Genomic DNA, 20263 nt, shown 5'->3' on the forward strand with positions numbered 1-20263 from the left:
CTTGACTTTTATTCGAACCGCGAATATATTTGAACATACGTCAACAATACAACTGTTGTATGGTGATGTAAGTACTTACACACATCTATTTTTTTTTTTTTTTTTATATAGGAATAACGACTCTCAAAAAAAAAAAAAAAAAAAAAAAAGAAAAAGGAAGTTTCGATAATGTTAGTCATTTGAGAAATATCATCGGCAATAGTTAATCATCTAATTTTATCATTGAATATTTTTTTTCATAAAAAAAAAAAAAAAAAAAAAAAAAAAAAAAAAATCCTCTCATATATGGAATATTATTAATAATAACCAGTTATCATTATGTCATAATGTCATATAAATTCATATTTGTAATTAATAAAAATTAATTTTTTATGTGAACATTAAATAATATAAATCTATAACAAAATGTCGAGCGAAATGTCAAGTAATCAAGAAATATCACAGGTTCGTATTAATTAATAATTTATAACATAACAGAGTAATATACAAAAAAATATTGTTATTTATTTATTTTATATATATATATATATATACATATATATTTTTTTTTTCTTTTCTCCTCATTTATTATTTTTACATTTATTTCCATTTTTTTTCCTGCGTCGGTGATAGATATTCAATGAGGAGAAGGAATTATTAGAGAATCAATTAGTTGCAGCGTACAGAAAGAACCGACTGGATCATTATATGCAATTAGATATTGATTCAAGTCCAAGGCCAGTCAAGCTTACTGGTGTCATGATTACCATGAGTTGGTTATATTCACAATTACTATATAAATGAAGATATAATTACATTATACATAGATAAATCTAATGAAATGTATAATCCCCTAGATCAGAATTCCTATCATTATTATTATTATTATATTTATTGTTTCTCTAAAAAAATTAAATTAAATTAGGTATAACAAATTCTTATCCATTGGCAATTGCGGAGATCATTAATGCCGGTGCAAACATTGTTCGTTTGAATTTATCGCATCAAACGGAAAAATGGCACGTTATTACCGTAAGATCAATAAGAGAGGCGGGAAATATTCTTTACAAATCTATGCATAAAATATGTCCTATTGGTGTGGCAATTGATTTACATGGTCCCGAGATACGTACTGGAAAATTTCGTGGCGATTCATCATCCATAGTATAATAATTAATCTTTGAAATATTTCAAATGATTTGATAATTTTCTTTCATTATTTATTTATTTATTTATATTTTTATTTTTATTTATTAATATTATTGATTAAATAAATAAATAAATAAATAAATAAATATATATATATATATATATATATATATATAATCTTATTATTAGAATTTATTTTAAATATCTATAGATAGATGGCGCTGTAAATGCTTTAGACGCCATTTTGAAAATACTTTCGTACAGGATCGCGCCGTATTCGTCGAAGGTAATATTGTACGTTTATTGACGGACGGTAAAATACAACGTGCGGGTACGTCCTCCTGTTTTTGGGTATCATATCAAGAATTATCAAATGTATGTCACGTAGGAGATACTATTTCGATCGATCGTGGCGCTATAATGTTAAAAGTTATTTGTGTCGGTTAGTTAAAATCAAAATCATATAAATTAATTTTTGATTTGTGAAAATCGTTAAAAGATTTATATACGTTAAAAAATTAATACATTAGATATAAATAGAATATAAATAATTAATTAGATATATTCATTTTAATTAAAATTTTGATGATTTTATTGTAGGAAGCAATGAAGTGATATGTAAGATTTTAAAAGGTGGTATTATTGGAAATGAAAAAACGGTTCAACTTTTGGACAATATTATTTCGTTTCCAATTATTTCGAAACAGGATAGCAAAGACATTGAATTTGCTTCTAAGGTTGAATGCGATTTTATTATTGTAAATCAAGCACGTAACAGCAAAATGATAAGTTCTGTACGTGACGAAATAAAGAGAATAGGTTCGTAAATAATTATTTATTAGATTTATCTATATTATATTATTATTATTATTATAATAATAATAATAATTTGATGAAGGAGAGAAATGTGTAATTTGTTTGATTTTTCTTTTCCTTTTTTTTTTCTTTTTTTTTTTCCCCAGGAAGTAATTGGATTAAAATTTTGGCGAAGATCTGTACGAGGCAGGGTTTACAAAATTTCGATGAAATATTGAAAGAAGCCGATGGTATTATCTTTGAAAGAGATGGTTTGGAACTTGATATTGGAAAAGAAAAATTATTTCTCGCGCAAAAATCTATAATAGCTAAATGTAACAGGGTTAATATCACTACAGTAACATATTATAAGTATCTTATAACATTCTTGGAAATTAGGTTAGCCATATTGTTGCATTATTTTAGATCGGTAAACCCATAGTTATAAATTTTCGTCCGAAACATAACAAGACACCGAAAATTAATACAGAATTAATAGCAATTGCTGTATTAGACGGTGCGGATACAATTTGCTTAGCTACAGGAAATTTGAACTTGAAAGATACTTTACTACTTGTTAAAGAAATTGATACTGTGTGTAGAGAAGCGGAAAGTGCACGATGGCAAAGAGAAATTTTCTTAAATACTTTTAATAATATGGTAAGTTTATTATTTAATATATATTTTATATACGTTATTTAAATGTTCGATTATGTCTGAAAAATGAATATAAAAGACAAATGTTATATTTCTTTTATCAGATTCGATATATAATACCTAATATATGTTTTATACATATATAACTATGATATAAGTGACAAAATCTTGTATATAAAAATATGAGCGTGCGTTATTTTTCTTGTTTCCTTTCTTTTTTTTTTTTTTTTTTTTTTTTTTTTTATTATTAATTAATACCGCAGATAAAGTTTTTAATGTTACTTACTTTTTCTGTTTTATTTATAATTAAGATGTCTATACCATTGAACGTAGTGCATTCGATTGCCATTGGCGCCATACAGACCTCCTTGAATTGTAATGCGGCCGCTATCATAATCACAACTACGACCGGACGTAGCGCCGTCTTGCTCTCGATTTATCGACCACGATGTCCCATCGTAGCTGTTACGCGTTTTGGTTTTGTTGCCCGATACTTAAATATCTATTTTGCCGTACATTCCGTTCATTACAATGGTAAGGCATCATTACGAAGACATTATTTAAATTCAACTCTTTATAATCTCATTTTATTTGTTTTTCTTTTCTCATTTTTTTCCTTTCCAATTTTTTTTTCTTCCTTTTTTTTTTTATCCATTGAAAAATATCATATAGCGTTAAATTCATACTAATATATATATATATAAGTTATACTTAGTATAATATCGTATTAATAATTGTTACATTATAATATATTATTATATACTATATAATATAATATCATCACTATTATATTATATTATATTATATTATATATTAATAATTATTCTATATATAATAATGACTAATTATAATAATGATTTATTAATAATTTTTCAAAGTCACATTATGTTACAATGTATTAATAATGCTTTTATCTTTTCTTTTCTTTTCCTTTTTTTTTTTTTTTTTTTCTTTTAATAATTATTATTATTATTAGTATCCTCATCTATTCTATACAATCAGTAAATAATTTCATTAACGACTAATTGAAACCAGGAGAGAACAATCGATCGAATATGAAGTACATTTGCAGTTAAACATGCTTTTATAATTCGTTTTATTCGCCTTTTTGTTCTCTTCCCTTTAACGCCAACGTATTATCGAAAATTAAACGGGTGGGGTGCAGTATACATACATTTGCAATGAAAGAAAGGAATCGCGGTGAATGTTTGTCCACATATGGGACATTAATGAGCTCTCTCCCATAAATTGTTTTGTTGTGAAGTTAAAATACGACATATTATTCGATATGTTTATTCTTTCTTTTTTTTTGGTTTCTTTTGTTTTGCCTTTTTTTTCTCCATTAATAATTACATTTGTTTTAATAGTGCTTTATAAATCATTATTCATAATAATTTTTAATTATTCAAAATTATCAAAATGCTTTAGTCTTTTTTTTTTTTCTAAGTGCATTTAATGTTTAAATGAATCACGACCAACATTCGTAACAACTTTAATGATTTTTCAGCGTCACCTTTACCCAATAGGCTAAAAGATATCGATGTACGCGTGCGAGCTGGTTTGAATTATTTAATAGAAAGAAAGTATATCAAACTTGGCGATGCAATAGTTGTAGTTGGCCCATCGCGACAAGATGGAGGATTTATTAACTCTATTCGTGTGATCTATGCATCTTTTGATCTGATCAGACCATTCATAAAAAATTCAATGATGTCCCCTAACGATAAAAGGATATCAATGCGGTCGCAATAAAGAGGAGAGAAGAAGAGGAAAGCGGTAGGAGGAAAGCAAAACGAACAATAAACAAATAAAAAAAATAAAAAAATAAAAAAAAAAAAAAGGAAAATTATTAAAAAATCTTATTACAAAAGACAACGAGAGATTTCAAAACGATCGTTACATTTAATTTAAAGGAATGAAAATAAACGTAAACATTGATAGACCAACGAGTTAGATAAAAAAGAAAATAGAATTTACATTGAGAAAGTCCTTTTCATTGACAAAACAATCTGCGGACGTTCAATGAACATATGGTTACGTCGTTGTAAACGGCTAGCAATGTACGTTATCTATGTTATAACTGATTAGGTTCTATGGCTCATAGAATGAAGGACAAAGTTCATGGAGGTAGATAAAACCGATCGGAGGTCGGTTTCTAGTTACATAGATACGTTCGAACTGCTATCGGTATCTTTTTGTCATCTGTGAAACGAGTAACAAGGTGGATTTTTGACGTCATCAGGATCAAGATCTAAAAAAAAGAAGGAGTAATACAAGTATCGTTAGACGTATAATAACTTGGGTAATATCAATGTCTATTAAATACATAAAATATTAATAATAATCATTAATTAAATAGGATAACGTCGAAATATGAATAAAATAGTTTTACGAACGTATTTATAAATTTTCCTGTATATCATATTTTATCGTATATATGTTTATACGAGTCACATGCATATATATGTACCTATATTTTATATATATATGTATACATAAATACATACATATATATATATATATGTATATATACTCTGTTTCCTAGTATCGATCGATATCTCCATTATTCTAGCGAGATATGTTTATTTAGACATTAGCTGAGAACGATCTCGAGTAGACATTAACACTAAACGCATCCTTGTAATTTAATACGTTCTTGAGAATACTTGAAATTTGACGAGAAGTAATATAGTTTTTCAAGTGTCTCGTTTAATTTCGAGATTGTCCAAAGATCGATCCTTCGGATATGTATGGTCTGATAAAAGAATTCTTTTTTTTTTTTTTGGAATTAACTTAAATTTGTTTATTATTATTATTTTTTTTTTTAAATTATTATTATTGTAATTATTATTATTCGTAGCTGTAGTTAGTAATAGGTATTACTAGGTTATATCTATATAATAAAATTTCATATTTTATATTCGTCCTCCTTTGAAAGTAATAAATTGAGATATTATCAACCGTCCGCCGCAAGAGACGAAGCTCCGAGTTCTCCAATTTAAATTGCATAAGGATGCAAAATCAACGAATGAATTTTTGAATTATGTTAAACTTGAATGCGTAGTCCCTCGTGAACGATGTATATAAGAGAGTACTTGTAGAAGGGTGAAAGTTGTTCTCGTAAACGTGCTCGCGCTTCTCAACCAGTAAAAGATTCTTAAGTAATGCAATTAGAACGAAGCGATCTATCGTTGATTCACGTTACGATCTTTCTTCGTCGCTTTAAGAAATCTTAATCGTTAATTTTCGTTTAAATTGTTTGTCTAAAGTCTCGGTATAATATTAAGTTCATTAATTTAATTTTAAAGTTGGTTAATTCTTCTTCTTTTTATTTGTTTTCACTCTTTCTCTCTCTCTCTCTCTCTTTCTCTCTCTTTCTCTCTTTTTTTTTATACATTTGAAATACACTTTGCGATGACACTTTTCGTACGAGTTTATAATTTTTAGTTTAAATTCCTAGTTCAGGTTTTTTTTTCTTTTTTCTAAGTCTAAATCGCACGTCATATTATTTCCTGATATATAAGGAATAATCTGTTTCATTTTAAAATCAATCGTGCGATAGTACCACCGATATTCGCATTAAATCATATTGTCGATCGGTAAAAAGAGAAAAGAGAAAAGAAAAAAGAAAAAAGAAAAGAAAAAAAAGGAAATAGCGAACCCGGTAGGGTGACTTTAGATATATGCTTTGATTTGTCAAATAGAGATTTAGTTTATCATAACTTATAGATTAGATAAGAAATATAATTCATATCTGTCGTCCTGTAACATAGGACGATTGCAAGAACCAATATGGTATTTTTTTTATTTTTATTTTAGTTTTTTTTTTTATTTTTTTTTTTTTTTTTTTAATCAAATTATAATAAATCACGTTCGAGAGAACAGTTGTGATTTCATCTTTTTTTTTTTTTTTTTTCTTTTTATTATTTGCAGAGATAAAAATAACGCACGATTGAAGTATAATTTAATATATAAATTATATGAAAGTGGATTATATGAAAAGTAGGAATTATTTTGTTATAATCTTTTTTGTTTCTTTTTTTTTGTTTGTTTTTTTTTCTTTTTTTTATTTTATTTTAAATTCTTATGTAATCTTATAAGTTGACGATCACGTAAAACCACTTGTATTTATTTTTAATTTTCTTCAAGGCACGTTTGAGAAATATAAATTTTTGAATTTGATTATGCTACCCTTCGAACTCGTATATTTTATTTCATCAATTTCATTTAGCATCGTTACGATCTAACGTTTAAAATAAAAGAGTAATTTTATCGATGATCGAGAAAATAAAAGAAAATCTCACGGATAATTATTCATTATCGTCTTACATATATTCTTAATGCTTTATTACGTTATTTAATTTTTCAACGACAAAGAAAAATGGATTATTTTCAAAACGTTAGTCGTCGTTATCGTCGTCATCGATAATATAATAACGAATATATATATATATATATATATATATATATATATAGATTTCTCTTTGTTATTTCTTTCATCGTCTCTTTAAATCTTCTCTTTTACAAATTATTGATCTTAAGATTTGTCAGATAAACTCGGAGAAAATTAATATTTGCTTATGCGAAAGATCATACTCGGTTAACTGAAAAGTTTTCCCCTGGATATATATATATATATATATATATATATATATATATATATCCAAAATCTTCATAAAAGTAAAAAATTCGTAAGACGAACATAAACGAAAAGGATCGTTACTGAGTATACTCTTCTAAAAGCAATGCTTCTTAAATTTGTACCAGGGTCAAATGATATGAACGAATTCGGAAATTCGAAGAAATAAAAAAAAAAGAAAAAAAGAAAAGAAAATGTCGTCTCCATTGCCCTTCTAAGCAAATTGATAAGACGATGTCAGATTGAAAAGAAGTAAGAGAGCTGACTGGAATATCCTTAAGGTAAAATCATCTTAATGAAGATGACTTGCATAAAATACTTACGTTAATACTTCTATTTAAAAGTCATCCTATATATCTTAACTTTTTCAACTCGAACTTTTTATACTTCTTTAACTTTTTTACTTTTGCTACCGTCACGCTTATCTAAGATGTTCTAACGATTGATAATTATGAGAGAAATAGATCAATATTGTTAGATTGGAATATATTATAATGAAAAAAGGAAATGAAAAAGAATAAAAATTATACAAAAATATGTTGGCGAAGTATTATTACGAAGAAATAAAATTTGACGAATAACGAAGGACGATCGTCTTTGTTTAATAAAGAAAAAAGAAAAGAAAAAAAAAAAAGAAAGAAAGAAAAATATTCACAATATTCACAATATTTACGTTCGCCCAAGAGTATAATTTAAGCGACTCGATAATGTACATGTATATATATATATGTGTGTGTGTTTGGAAGAAGGATAACATAATACTATGACAAGAAACACGAGGACCATTGTCATCGTTAAAATAATCACAAATACAAATATCATAATCGTCATTAGGAAAAACTGAATGACGTAGTGATTACCACGTTCCGTGTCGTTGTTGGTATTAAGGAAGAGTGAATTGAAGAGGAGTGGGGGAGGGGAAAAGGTGGATAAAGTGAAGAAGGAGGAGGAGAAGGGCGAAGAGGGGGATGATTGTGAGAGAGAAATCGCGAGGTAGGGATGAGAAGAGAGGAACGCTTGCGCCCCGTAACCGCGTGGCTGCTTTTCAAGCGGCCACCTGTGCACCCACCCTTTTCATCCCCCATCGAAAGCACCATCGCGGCTTTCCCTATATATATAAAGGGATCCACGGCATCTCTACACTTCGTATCATTACTGCGGTAACGTGCGATACAGCGCTCACGACAACTCTTATCACTGACGATCCCCTTCTTAAGACATTGATCTTTTGCCATCTCATCGATAGATCAAGTTTAATCTATTAAAGAAGAAAAGAGAAGAAATTTTCTTTTGACGTACAAACGTCTTTTTGTTTCCCGTTACTCGAAGAACAACACGTATCGGCGATTACTTTCATGTAAGTAAATATCGTCTTGTACCGTAATATTTTTTTTTCCTTTTTTCTTCGTTCATTTTCTTTTATTTTATTTTACTTTTATCTCATTTTATCCATCTACGACTCTCTGTGATTTTGTAAAAGTCACAGATCTCACGTCTTAATTTCACGATTTCTTATTAAATAGATATCTCTGACATATTTATTTATTTATTCATTTATTTATTATTATTTTTCTTTTTTTTCTTTCTCTCTCTCTCTCTTTTCTTTTCTTTTTTACTTGAATAGTTGTTAAAATAGATTTCAAATTTCAAATTTAATTTATCTCCAGTTTTATATATATATATATATATGTATGTGTGTGTGTGTATATGCTACTTTAATTAATACTTTTTTTCTTTTCTCAACTCGTATAATCCTTAACTACTAATCGTAATTAAAGGGGATAGTAATTTGCAATGACACGCAATTTTCCAACTTGCAGAAACATAGGGGATTACATTGGCAAATTCGTTGAAAGTTTCTGCCTTTCTCTTTTCCTCCCTTTCTCCCTTTTTCTCCCTCTCTCTTTCTCTCTCTCTCTCTCTCTCTCTCTCTCTCTTTCTCTCTTTCATAATTTTATAATAATCTCTTTAAAAAACATCCCTTTTCATTATCGCGCTTTCGTTCGTCTCATATGTAGTGATTTCTCAGCCCTTCTTTACTTTCAAGTTGAAGATACAATTTAATTGGTTTAAAAATTATTCACACGTTTTACACGTACGGGACTTTCTGTCGTGTTTATCCGATTTCACGAATTTCTGTTTTAAATGTATGCTCTCAAGAGACACGTTTACATAAAAATTACAAAACGCCAAAGGAATCGAGAATCAATGTAATATCTATTCACACAAGATCGCTTAAGATTAATAAAAACTTTTATTGCACATATATATATATATATATTATATGTATATATAAATAGGCTTATACAATTGACTAACATAATACGAGAGAATATATGAATATTTTGATAATAAATTGACGTATATCTATGCATATCTGTAATATACTCGTAATCGATAAATCATTAGAAATTATTAGTACTGTTGAGAAAATGACAAGTGGCAATTATTTAAAAAACACACAAAAAGAAAAAGAAAAGAAACTATTGCAATTTATTCATTCATTTTCTATTTTTTGTTTTAATCCTTCCTTTAATTTTGTCTTCTCCAGCGCGATCAATTTAAACAGAATTTAATCGACGAAACTATAATCCTCATTTCTTCTTTTTTCTTTCTTTTTTTCTTCTTTTTTTTTTTTTTTTTTCGTTTGCATCCACTCGATAAGCCGATGCAGGTTGTTTCTATCGGATGTCATCGAAAAATTCGTCGTTCGCTTGGAAAATACACTACTTCCCGCGTATTCTCATAAAAAATCAGTCGATAAAAAATAATATACTTTTAAGCTCGCGCCTGACTGCCTCTTTTCCTTCTTGCCTAGCCGCGATCTGAGAATAATCTTATTTTTCTAAATATATACCCTCTTTGATCATAAACAGTGATTACGATTTTACTTGAGCGCACATATCTCTTTATGGTTTATGTCAATATGAAGTTATGGGGTTTGTGAATATCGTTTTTTACTATCGAACCAACGTCTCCGATCGTTTATTCGTTAAAGACAATAGATATGTACTAGATGTGTAAATACATTTTTCTTTTAATTTTTTTTTATCTTAAATGTATCATCATTCTTTTTAATTTATTATTTTAATAATAATAATTTTAGTTCTTTTCCATGTATATATATATATATATATATATATATATATATATATATATGTATGTATTTAGGTATCATATCGTACGTACTTATAGAATTTTTTGACGAAATATCTCTACATATGTATATATGTATAATTAAGTACCTACCAGGTATATAATTATTTTCAAAGAATTTAACTTTTGCATCTGACAAGAATCATTTTATCTTAAATAATAGTTTCGATTAATTTTATTAATTTATTTTTTTTTTTTTAATATAATCCGTACAAGGAATGATCAAATATTGTCAAATTTTCTTTTCTCAATGTTAACTATTCACAAAAAAATATCTCCTTTCTATGAATGATAAAAAGCGATCTCTTTGTTTCTTTTCTTTTCTTTTTTCTTTTTCTTTTTTTTTTTTTTAAGATGTCGATGAATACAGTGGAAGAGAGAGAGAGAGAGAGAGAGAGAGAGAGAGGATACTAATTAAATTTTATATTGGATTCGTAGCTTTTGTCAAAAAGAAAACAAGAAAAAAAAGAATGCAATAAATAAACTGATTAAAAAATTCTTCCGAACAATTGGGTTTTTGTTTTTTTTTTTATTTTCTCTCAATTTTTTTTTTTATTTCGTTCTTCTTTTTCTTTTTTTTTGGAGTAACTTGATTCGAAAAAGAGATTTATTCTCTGCAAACGATAGATTCTCCCTTTCTCTCTCTCTCTCTCTCTCGTTTTATTCGCGAGAAGATTCTCCACTGTGAATCGTCACTTGTTGCTGGCCGACCGATCGATTATGCTCCGTTCGCTTTTTCTTTTTTTTTTTCTTTCTTTTTTTTTTTTTTTTTTTTTAATAAAAAAAATATCAAATTTGTTAAACGAATTCATCTTAATCTTTTCTCTCTCTCTCTCTCTCTCTCTCAATCTATCTTTTTAATCATTGTTTTGTTACGATTAAATTATACCGAAAAATGGCGAAACGAATCATTTGCGTCGATGCAACGTAAATATTTATTTTTTATTTGTTTATGATATGTAAAAAAAAAAAAGAAAAAAGAAAGGAAAAGAAAAAAAAAAGGAACAAAGTAATGTTATAATAGATTTCGTACGATCCATATTTTTTTTTGTTTTGTTTTGTTTTGTTTTCCTTTCTTATTTCCTATATACGATGTTTACAATCAATGTTAACTTTAAATCCCAAAGAATTAATATCTATTGAAATGTAATAAATTTTAAAGCATTATATCGAGAAATGTACGACGACACGTTACATGCATGTACGTCGTAACACAGACATATAGAAAATACATATATACATACATATATACATACATACATAAATATATATGTACATACCTACATACATGTATAATGTAGATAACTACATGCTCGTGCAAGTATCACGGATGAGAAGACATATTACTCGCCGACAGGGATGATATGCAAAAGTTAGGCGCCTAAGGGGACCAATGTTATATTAATATGTCTTACCTAATATAGATTGTAATGTTTATATAAACATTGTTTAATTCGATAGGAGATATTACGGTCAGTAAGATGTGATCGATCGAATTAGGATCGAAACTCATTGTATTTTTATGTTTCTTCTCTTTTTCTCCCTTTTCTTTTGTATTCAAGATAAAAAACAAAAAAAAAATGAATATACATATCGATGTAGCTTACAAAAAAAAAAAAAAAAAAAAAAAAAAAAAAAAAAAAGAAAAAAAAGAAACGAATAAAGAATTCTCCCCTCCATCTTATGCTGTATCGAAAATCAAAGATAATCCGACTTGTCACGGAATTATTATCATTTAAAGAGTAAAAATAAAAGGGAGGATAAAAAAGAAAAGAAATTGCGAAATTCGAGAGATCGAAGAGAGATTAAAAAAGTCTATCAAGGTGAAAGCTCTTCTTCTCTTCGTAGATTCGACGTTTATCACATTGATTGCAACGAAGTTTGTCAGCGTGGATGATGATAAAATTTATCTTTTCATAAATAATTAACCGTCGAAGCTCCTACCTTTTTTTTTATTTTCTTTCTCTCTCTCTCTCTCTCTCTCTCTCTCTCTCTCTCTCTCTCTCTCTCTCTCTCTCCCTCGCTTTTTTATATCTTTTTTTATTTATTACTTATTTTTTTCTTCTTAGTTTTTTACTCGATATATTTCGTGATATAAATACCGATAACACTTTTATGAAAATAGGTAAATGTATCAATGTATGGAAGAGAGAGAGAGAGAGAGAGAGAGAGAGAAAGAAAGGAGGAGGAAGAGGATAGAACAATTTATTAATATTTTAAATGCTGAACTGTGACGAGATCCATTAAAAAAAAAAAAAAAAAAAAAAAAAAAAAAGAAAAAAAAAAAAGAGAAGTAAGAAAAAAAAAATTTCTACTGCATCTCAAATAGGCAAGGTATAAAAGTTTGATCGTTATAAAAATAAAAATGAAAAAAGGAAAAAGAAAAAAAAAAAAGTAAGAAAAGAAAGGAGGATAAAGGAAGAGAAGAAAGAAGAAGAAAAAATATCGTTCGTTTCTTAAGAATTTCAGATGTCTCCGACACCATTGTTACGTGTTATCGTGAAAAAGAGAAATCACGTAATCGCAGACCTTCAATGTACCATATACTATTATAATATATATATCTGCATTTCTTTCATACTCTTAATTACGTGATATATATATATATACACATGAGGCTCGTCATTATCTATATCATATATATATATGTATATATATAATATAATATTCTAATCGAAATCATTAGATGAATATATTTTATTTAATTATTTTAATTCCTTTCTTTTTCCGATAGGATATTTAAAAGAACCCTATGGTGTTTCTTTATTTTCCTACTTCCTTTTATATATTTTAATTATTGATAGGAACAATAAAGTATAGATGATGATGATGATGATGATGATGCCGGAATTTGTTTCTTTTTCTTATTTTTTTAGTTCGCTCATTATATACGTAAAAGGAAACTAATGTTTGTATTTGTTATCTTTCGTTTAGAAACGATATTAAAAAATTAATTGTTAATTGTTAAATAAAATTATAGTTCGATAATGATGATATTTGTAGAATTTACAAGTATTATTTGTTAATCGTTGTTTAATGTGTTTTTCAACTTTCGTATCGTTTTCATTTGATCTGTTGAAAATCCAATAAGAACAATGGATAAAACGAACGGTGCGTCAAAAAGCAACGCGCTTTACGGGCTTGTTTACTTAATCCTCTGTTTATTTCTAACTGGATCGTGGATGAGTGTGTGGGTGGTAGTGGTGGATAGTACATATTTATCTATGTACATATATAAACGTTCTCTTGGACAATCTCACGACGATCATAAAACGTAACAGTGTAATATGTTTACAAACAAGATTAATCTCAGAGAAATATTTCTCGATATATCGATGTTTTCGTTATACATTTAATGAGATTTTATTTTTTTTATATATACAATTATTACATATCGTCATCAATACAGTTGTGAGATCGAACGGTGACATAAAAAGTTTATGTGTTCATTGTTCGTTTTCTTCTTTCTTTTTTTTTTTTCTTGACCTTTTTTTATTTTTTTTTATTTATTTATTTTTTTTTCTTTTTTTTTTTTACAGAAAATCCAACATGAGGGCTGAATTCGGTCTAAGAACTAGCATCCTCCTTGTCATCTTCGGCATCGTCTGCGCGGTGGAAAATTATGTGGATTATGGAGGTACGAATTGTGTAATATATTATAATCAATGTTCTTCTTTCAGTATCTTATATTTTTTTTTTTTGATTAATCAATATACATCGCGAAAGAAATTTTTTAAATGATATAGAAATTTTATTCCTTTTTGTTTCTTATTCTTTGTTTTTTGTTTTATTAATATTAAAAATTACAAATTTCTCTTTCTCTTTCTCTCTCTCTCTCTCTGTCTCTCTTTGTCTCTCTTGAAAAGTGTATATAAAAATTATCGAAGAAAATCTATTCATGATAATCTATTTGAATATGCCAAATAATCAATAAGATTAAAGAGGATAAATATTTGAATGATGAATTTTCTTTTAAGATTAATTTCGTACGATGGCGTACTTATTTTTATTTATGCAAAAACTTATGAAAAATGGAGCAATGAAAATGTTTGTAAATACGATAAAGAAGCTTTTAAATAAGCCGCTTAACTAATTGTCTTGTCTTTAAAAATTAAAATACTTTAAAATTTGAAAATTTAATACAAAATTATGTCAAACAAATATAAAATATACATATTTGAATATTGTTTTTTTCCCCTTTTCTTTTTATATATTATAGACTTAATATTAAATGATTAAAAATTACCCACACACGCGCATACACAAAATAACTTCTACATAGAATTTTATTCGTCAGTAGTATGTTAGAAAAAAAAAGAAGTGTAATGATGTCACGTTATTTTTCAATACGATAGACACCATTTTTTTTTTTTTTTTTCATCAACGTGGAATCGAAGAATTCTTTTAGAAAAGACACAATGTTTTGACTTCCTACACTAACGGACAATATGGTCTCGATAAAATCATCGAACCGTTTCGAAAAAAACAAAAAAGGAAAAAAAACTAGAAGTGCTACACCATTTTTCAATGATCGATATGCTTGGCTCATCCATTCATATTTCGTATTTTTACCTATCAATAGAATCCATAGAATTTTCTATTTCCGTTTTCATTCGATATGGCTACCCATTTCATTCTATTTCCTTTTCTCTTTGTTTTTATTCATATGATTCGACGTAATATCTACATATTTTCCGCTTAACCATCCCTTTATATTTATCATTGCTTTTGTAATTTACAATTCTTTTCGATTTATCACAATCTGCGATTGTCCTATTGTCAGAACGATAAAAGAAAGAATAATTTTTTTGATTTTCAATCTCATTGATAATATATATATATATATATATACATATATATACATATGTATGTTATTATTGCCATGTATATTTTATTCTATTTATATTATTGATAACAATTACTATCAATTATTTAAAAAAAAATTATTAATTACTAGTGATAGTATTTTAATGGGAAAATTAAAAAAAAAAGATAAAAAAAAAAAAACAGAAGCAAAAAAAAAGTTACATTTAAAAGAAAAATGATTAACTTGAATAGAAATGATTTCGTTCATAATATAAAGAATAAGAAAAGAATATTTTTGAAAGAGTATTATCAGATATCGTTGGTAATAAGTTATTTTCATCGCATCTGTGAAAGTGCTCCTTTATGACAAAGGACCTTCTTACGCAATCATCAGTTATTATTATACATCTATTATACAATATTAGTATACAATATTAATAAAGAACCTTGCCCTTAATATTACTAGTTAAAGTAATGGAATAGGAAACGCGATCTCATATTAATTGATAATAAAAAGTTAATGAGTGAGTTCGCGTGATGAAAAAAAAAAATGGAAAAGAAAAACAAAAAAATAGATCCGTCGATTTTATCGTTTGCTTTTGTTTTTGTTTAATCAGAATATTGAAAAGAAAAGAAAAGAAAAGAAAAGAAAAATAGTTTTATATAACTATCGAATGAATGGATTATTTTTCATTTTCAATTCTTCATGAGATTTTGACACGAAATCAAAAGTCAATTTTCTCGATCAAAGCAGCAATATATAAATATATATATATATAAACACACTTTGTTATTTATCGTTTATACATGTACTTCGTTTATTTTTAATAACCTCTCGGTCTTTATCATAAAGATCAATTCCGAATAAAACGAAGAACGTTACTTATCGTAAAACAATTTAATGACCCCACATACTAGCTTGCACATCGTCTCTTATATGATGGAATTATTCAAAACGTGATAAATAATATTTTCGAATATTTTCATTGACGTTGACCGTAGAAAATACAATTTCTTTTCACTTCGGGAAATTGAAAAATTCTGATCAATGTTAAAATTAAAAGGAACGCGCTCGTTCCAGTAAAAACTTTTTTTTATTTGCTCCTGGCGATTTCTGTGCTTTATTTATCTATTTCTTTTTCTTTTCTTCTCTCTCTCTCTCTCTCTCTCTCTCTCTCTCTCTCTCTCTCTCTCTCCCTTTCTTACAAATATATATATATATAAACGCAGATGTCAGAGAATGATATGATACTTTCAAAATAATTCATTAAATCGATAACAGTGACACAATATTATTCAAAAATAGTTAACACGGGACAGCCGATACATCAAAATATACTTATTATATAAGAAAATGACAATTTTTTGTCGCTTGCATTGAAATCGTCGGGACATTAGATACAAATATATGACCCTATGAGCTCTCTGGAGGTTTTTTTTTTCTTTTTTTATTTTTTTTTTCATACTGTCAAAAAAAGACAGTCATCAATGATCACTCATTTACGCGACGATCGTTTTATCGTCTTCGAATAAAAATATCGAAAATGTGAAATCTTTTTTATCGATAAAAAATATCTCGAGTTTGTCCGAGTGACAATCTGATCTAGTGAATTATATTGATAATAATTGATGATAAATAAAAAAAAAAAAAAAAAAAAAAAAAAAAAAAAAAGAAGAAGAAGAAAAATTGAAAATTATCGATGTCTATGATGAAATTATTGATATTTACATTTATTAATCTTCTTTTTTTTTCCTTTTTTTTTTTTTTTTTATTCTCTACTTATAGACGAATCACCGGACAAATCGACGGCCGAGAATATTCACGAACTTTACAGACTCATCCTGCAACGGAACGCTTTAGAAAACGGCGGATTTAATGGGATCCCATTGGAACATCTGATGATTCGTAAATCTCAACGATCGCCGTCATTGCGCTTACGATTTGGACGTTCTGGTTCACCTCACATTTCGGTAAGTTATTTCGTTATATAAAAAAAGAAATATCGAATTCATTCGATTGATCGATTTAATCGATTACATATAGACATAAGTACATAGACATATCTAATATCATATTCCAATTCTTTTCTTTTTTATTATTCTTCTTTTTTTTATTTTTTATTTTTTTTTCTCGTTGATATATCTAACGTAAAAGTCTCAGATTTTGTTCTATGATCGGTGAACTGTACGAGTTAACGCTATCAAAGGCAGAAGTTAAAGTCTTTGAATGAATTATTTTTGAAATATTCTTCTGACGATATTAAAAATATAATACTATATATATATATATATATATATTTTTTTTTTTTTATACACATATAACATACCCACGTTTTATTTCAGTTCATAAATTATTTATTTGTTACGTATTATCCACATATTTACGTTATTCGTAAACAATTAATTTACTAACAGATCTTCTTATAGATAGGATATATAATAATATTTACTCGAAATGTTTGAGAATGTCAAGGAAAAAAAAAGAGAGAGAGAGAGAGAGAGATAATAAAAACGTCACTAGCTCGTTCGATTATAATACTATTGTTTATATCGCGCAGATGGATAGATCAGTCAATTTTACCGAAGGTTATTCTTGAAATAAATACCTCCGTATATAAACATACATACATACATATATATATATATATATATATATAAAATGAAGTCGAATGTCAGTGAACTTGTCCGCAGGGTGCGAGCTGACAAGTACAAATTCGTAAGGGCATAGCCAGAGTGACAAGACACATTACTGAAATTTTTATCGCTATTGGTATACACGTATAGATACATAGATACATAGATACACAGATAGATAGATAGATAGATAGATAGATAGATAGATAGATAGGTAAAAAAGAGAAGGCAAGGGAAACTAGTCCCAAGAGTTTATCGATCGTTCGCAAAGTGACGCGTCTTTGAGAAATAACACTTTACGAAGGAAACAACGAAGCAATTTCCAGTCTGTCGCGCGCGATCGTTTCAATTTTTATATAAATAGATATACCAAATCCTATATGGTTGAACGGGTAGAGAAATGAAACGAAATAGAGAGAGATAGAGAGAGAGAGAGAGAGAGAGGGAGAGGGAGAAGAAGAAAAAAGAAAAGAAAAGAAAAAGTGTATACCTACATACATACGTAGGTAAAATATATATGTAATAAGGGCAGGTAGAGGAAAGAAAGAAAGAGAGAGAGAGAGAGAAAGAGAGAGAAAAGAAAAAAGACATGACTAGGAAAAAGAAAAATTTGCATTGTTCGCAACACCGATATCGTGGCGCTGATTAATGCGTTTTCACGAAAAATATTTCTAAAGTAAAGCCAAGAAATAGAGACTTTATGAATTATGGAGATTTTGTGACAAAACAAAGAAATATATCGTTTCTTACATATATACGACGAGATAAACATTAAATGTACAAATATTTGTAAATTAGGGAGATTTTTTATTTCCCTTTTTTTTCTCTCTCTCTCTCTCTCTCTCTTTCTCACACACACACACACACACATTCTTTCTCTCTTTTTCTATTTCTATCTCTATCTTTTTCTTTCGCATTACAAGATACGAGGGTGAAGAAAAACAAGAAAAAAACTTAATTCAAAATAAAGATTTGATAACAAAATCAATTGCCTTGCTCTTCGTGGTTCTCTCTCTCCCTCTCTCTCTTTTTCTCTCTATTTATTTATCTATCTATATATTTTCCCTTCTCTTTTCTCTTCTTCAATAAGTTGACATGAACGGTCATGTCTCATCAAAGCATCTCTTCTTCTCTAATCAAGCTTGCTTCTCGATCACGTAAGATTGTCCTCAATTTCTTATTTCTTTTTTCCTCATATCCAATAATATCTCCCTACTTATTTAGAGAAACTCTCTTATATCATTCTTTTGAATATAACTTGCGTTGTATATTTCCAATCTTCAATTCGTTCAATCGAATCAACTGAATCACGGCCTATCGTCGCACGTCTCGTTTCCCCTTATAAAGAGGCAATTTTTTATTTCTTCTTTTCTTCCTTTTATTATTTTTTCTTTCCTTTCTTTTTTCTTTTTGTTTTTTAACGTCGGACAAGTTTCGTCCTTTTTTTCTTTTCTCTTCTTGTTTTTTTTCTTTCCTTTTTTTCTTTTCTTTTTTTTTTTCTTTTTTTTTCTTTTTCTTTTTTTTTTCATTTTTTCCTACGACATTATCGCGACGATCTTTCGAAGCTCATTAACTTTGAGAATGGAGAATAAGTTTCTTCCGAGCGAATAAATATCTCGCTCGTTCGATTCGTTTAAATAGCTAAGAATATTTATATATATATATATATCATTGATTTAATGCGATAAAATTAATTCGAATGGACTGAAATGTTAATCAATGCGTTAAATCGTTTTGCACGAAGAGACAGAGATAGAGATAGAGATAGAGATAGAAATATATGTGTATATACATATATATACATACATAGAGAGAGAGAGAGAATGATAGTACATAATTAAAAGAATATTTTCAATGAGTTTATTAATTAAGGTCATTCCCTCGATTTCCATTTATGTTACAGGCGGGCTTGCTCTCGAAGCCGATGGCAGCTGTGGCGACGGGTTTCGAGGAGAACAATTAATAAAAGCGTTGGACGAATTGAATTATTTTTCCTTTGCTATGAAACGACGTCACTCTCTTATATTTCTCATAAATCTTAGATAAGGCGTAAGAAAACTTCTCTCGTATCTACGCTTATTATATTAACGACAGTGGGAAAGTAAGCCAAACAAAAAAAAAAAAAATAGAAAAAAAAGAAAAAAAAGAAAAAGCAAAAAAAAAAAGAAGATTTATCGTCATCATTTAATCCGTAATCAATAATTATCTCTGAAGATTTTTCCGTTTCATCTTCGACTTATAACAGCGATGTTCTATCTTTACTATCAAACAGGAAAAGAAAAAAAAAAGAAAAAGGAAAAGAAAAAAAGAAAAAAAGAAAAAAGAAATAGTAAAAAAGAATAAAGGAAACAGAGATATATATATATATATATATATATATATATATATATATCAAAAGAAAATTGTCATTTGGAAACTTGAAAATCAGTCGCTCCTAATTAATTATCT

General features: G+C 27.7%; 2 protein-coding genes across 2 annotated transcripts; both read left to right on the top strand.

The window, feature by feature from the left end:
• Positions 1-142: 142 nt before the first annotated feature.
• LOC124956460 (pyruvate kinase-like) lies at positions 143-4935 on the top strand. The gene is made up of 9 exons (XM_047512287.1): positions 143-444; positions 613-751; positions 905-1143; positions 1393-1570; positions 1729-1947; positions 2091-2266; positions 2350-2583; positions 2892-3114; positions 4088-4935. Exons 1-9 carry the CDS (start codon positions 406-408, stop codon positions 4330-4332), a joined length of 1692 nt encoding a protein of 563 aa, XP_047368243.1. The 5' UTR covers positions 143-405; the 3' UTR covers positions 4333-4935.
• A 3412-nt stretch (positions 4936-8347) lies between these two features.
• LOC124956591 (short neuropeptide F-like) lies at positions 8348-20204 on the top strand. Its single transcript, XM_047512590.1, has 4 exons — positions 8348-8576; positions 13915-14012; positions 16968-17152; positions 19719-20204. The coding sequence occupies exons 2-4, from the start codon at positions 13925-13927 to the stop codon at positions 19776-19778; spliced, it is 333 nt and encodes a 110-aa protein (XP_047368546.1). The 5' UTR covers positions 8348-8576; positions 13915-13924; the 3' UTR covers positions 19779-20204.
• The last annotated feature ends 59 nt before the right edge of the window (positions 20205-20263 follow it).

Source organism: Vespa velutina, chromosome 22 (assembly GCF_912470025.1).
Source record: "Vespa velutina chromosome 22, iVesVel2.1, whole genome shotgun sequence".
NCBI classification, from domain to species: Eukaryota; Metazoa; Arthropoda; class Insecta; order Hymenoptera; family Vespidae; genus Vespa; species Vespa velutina.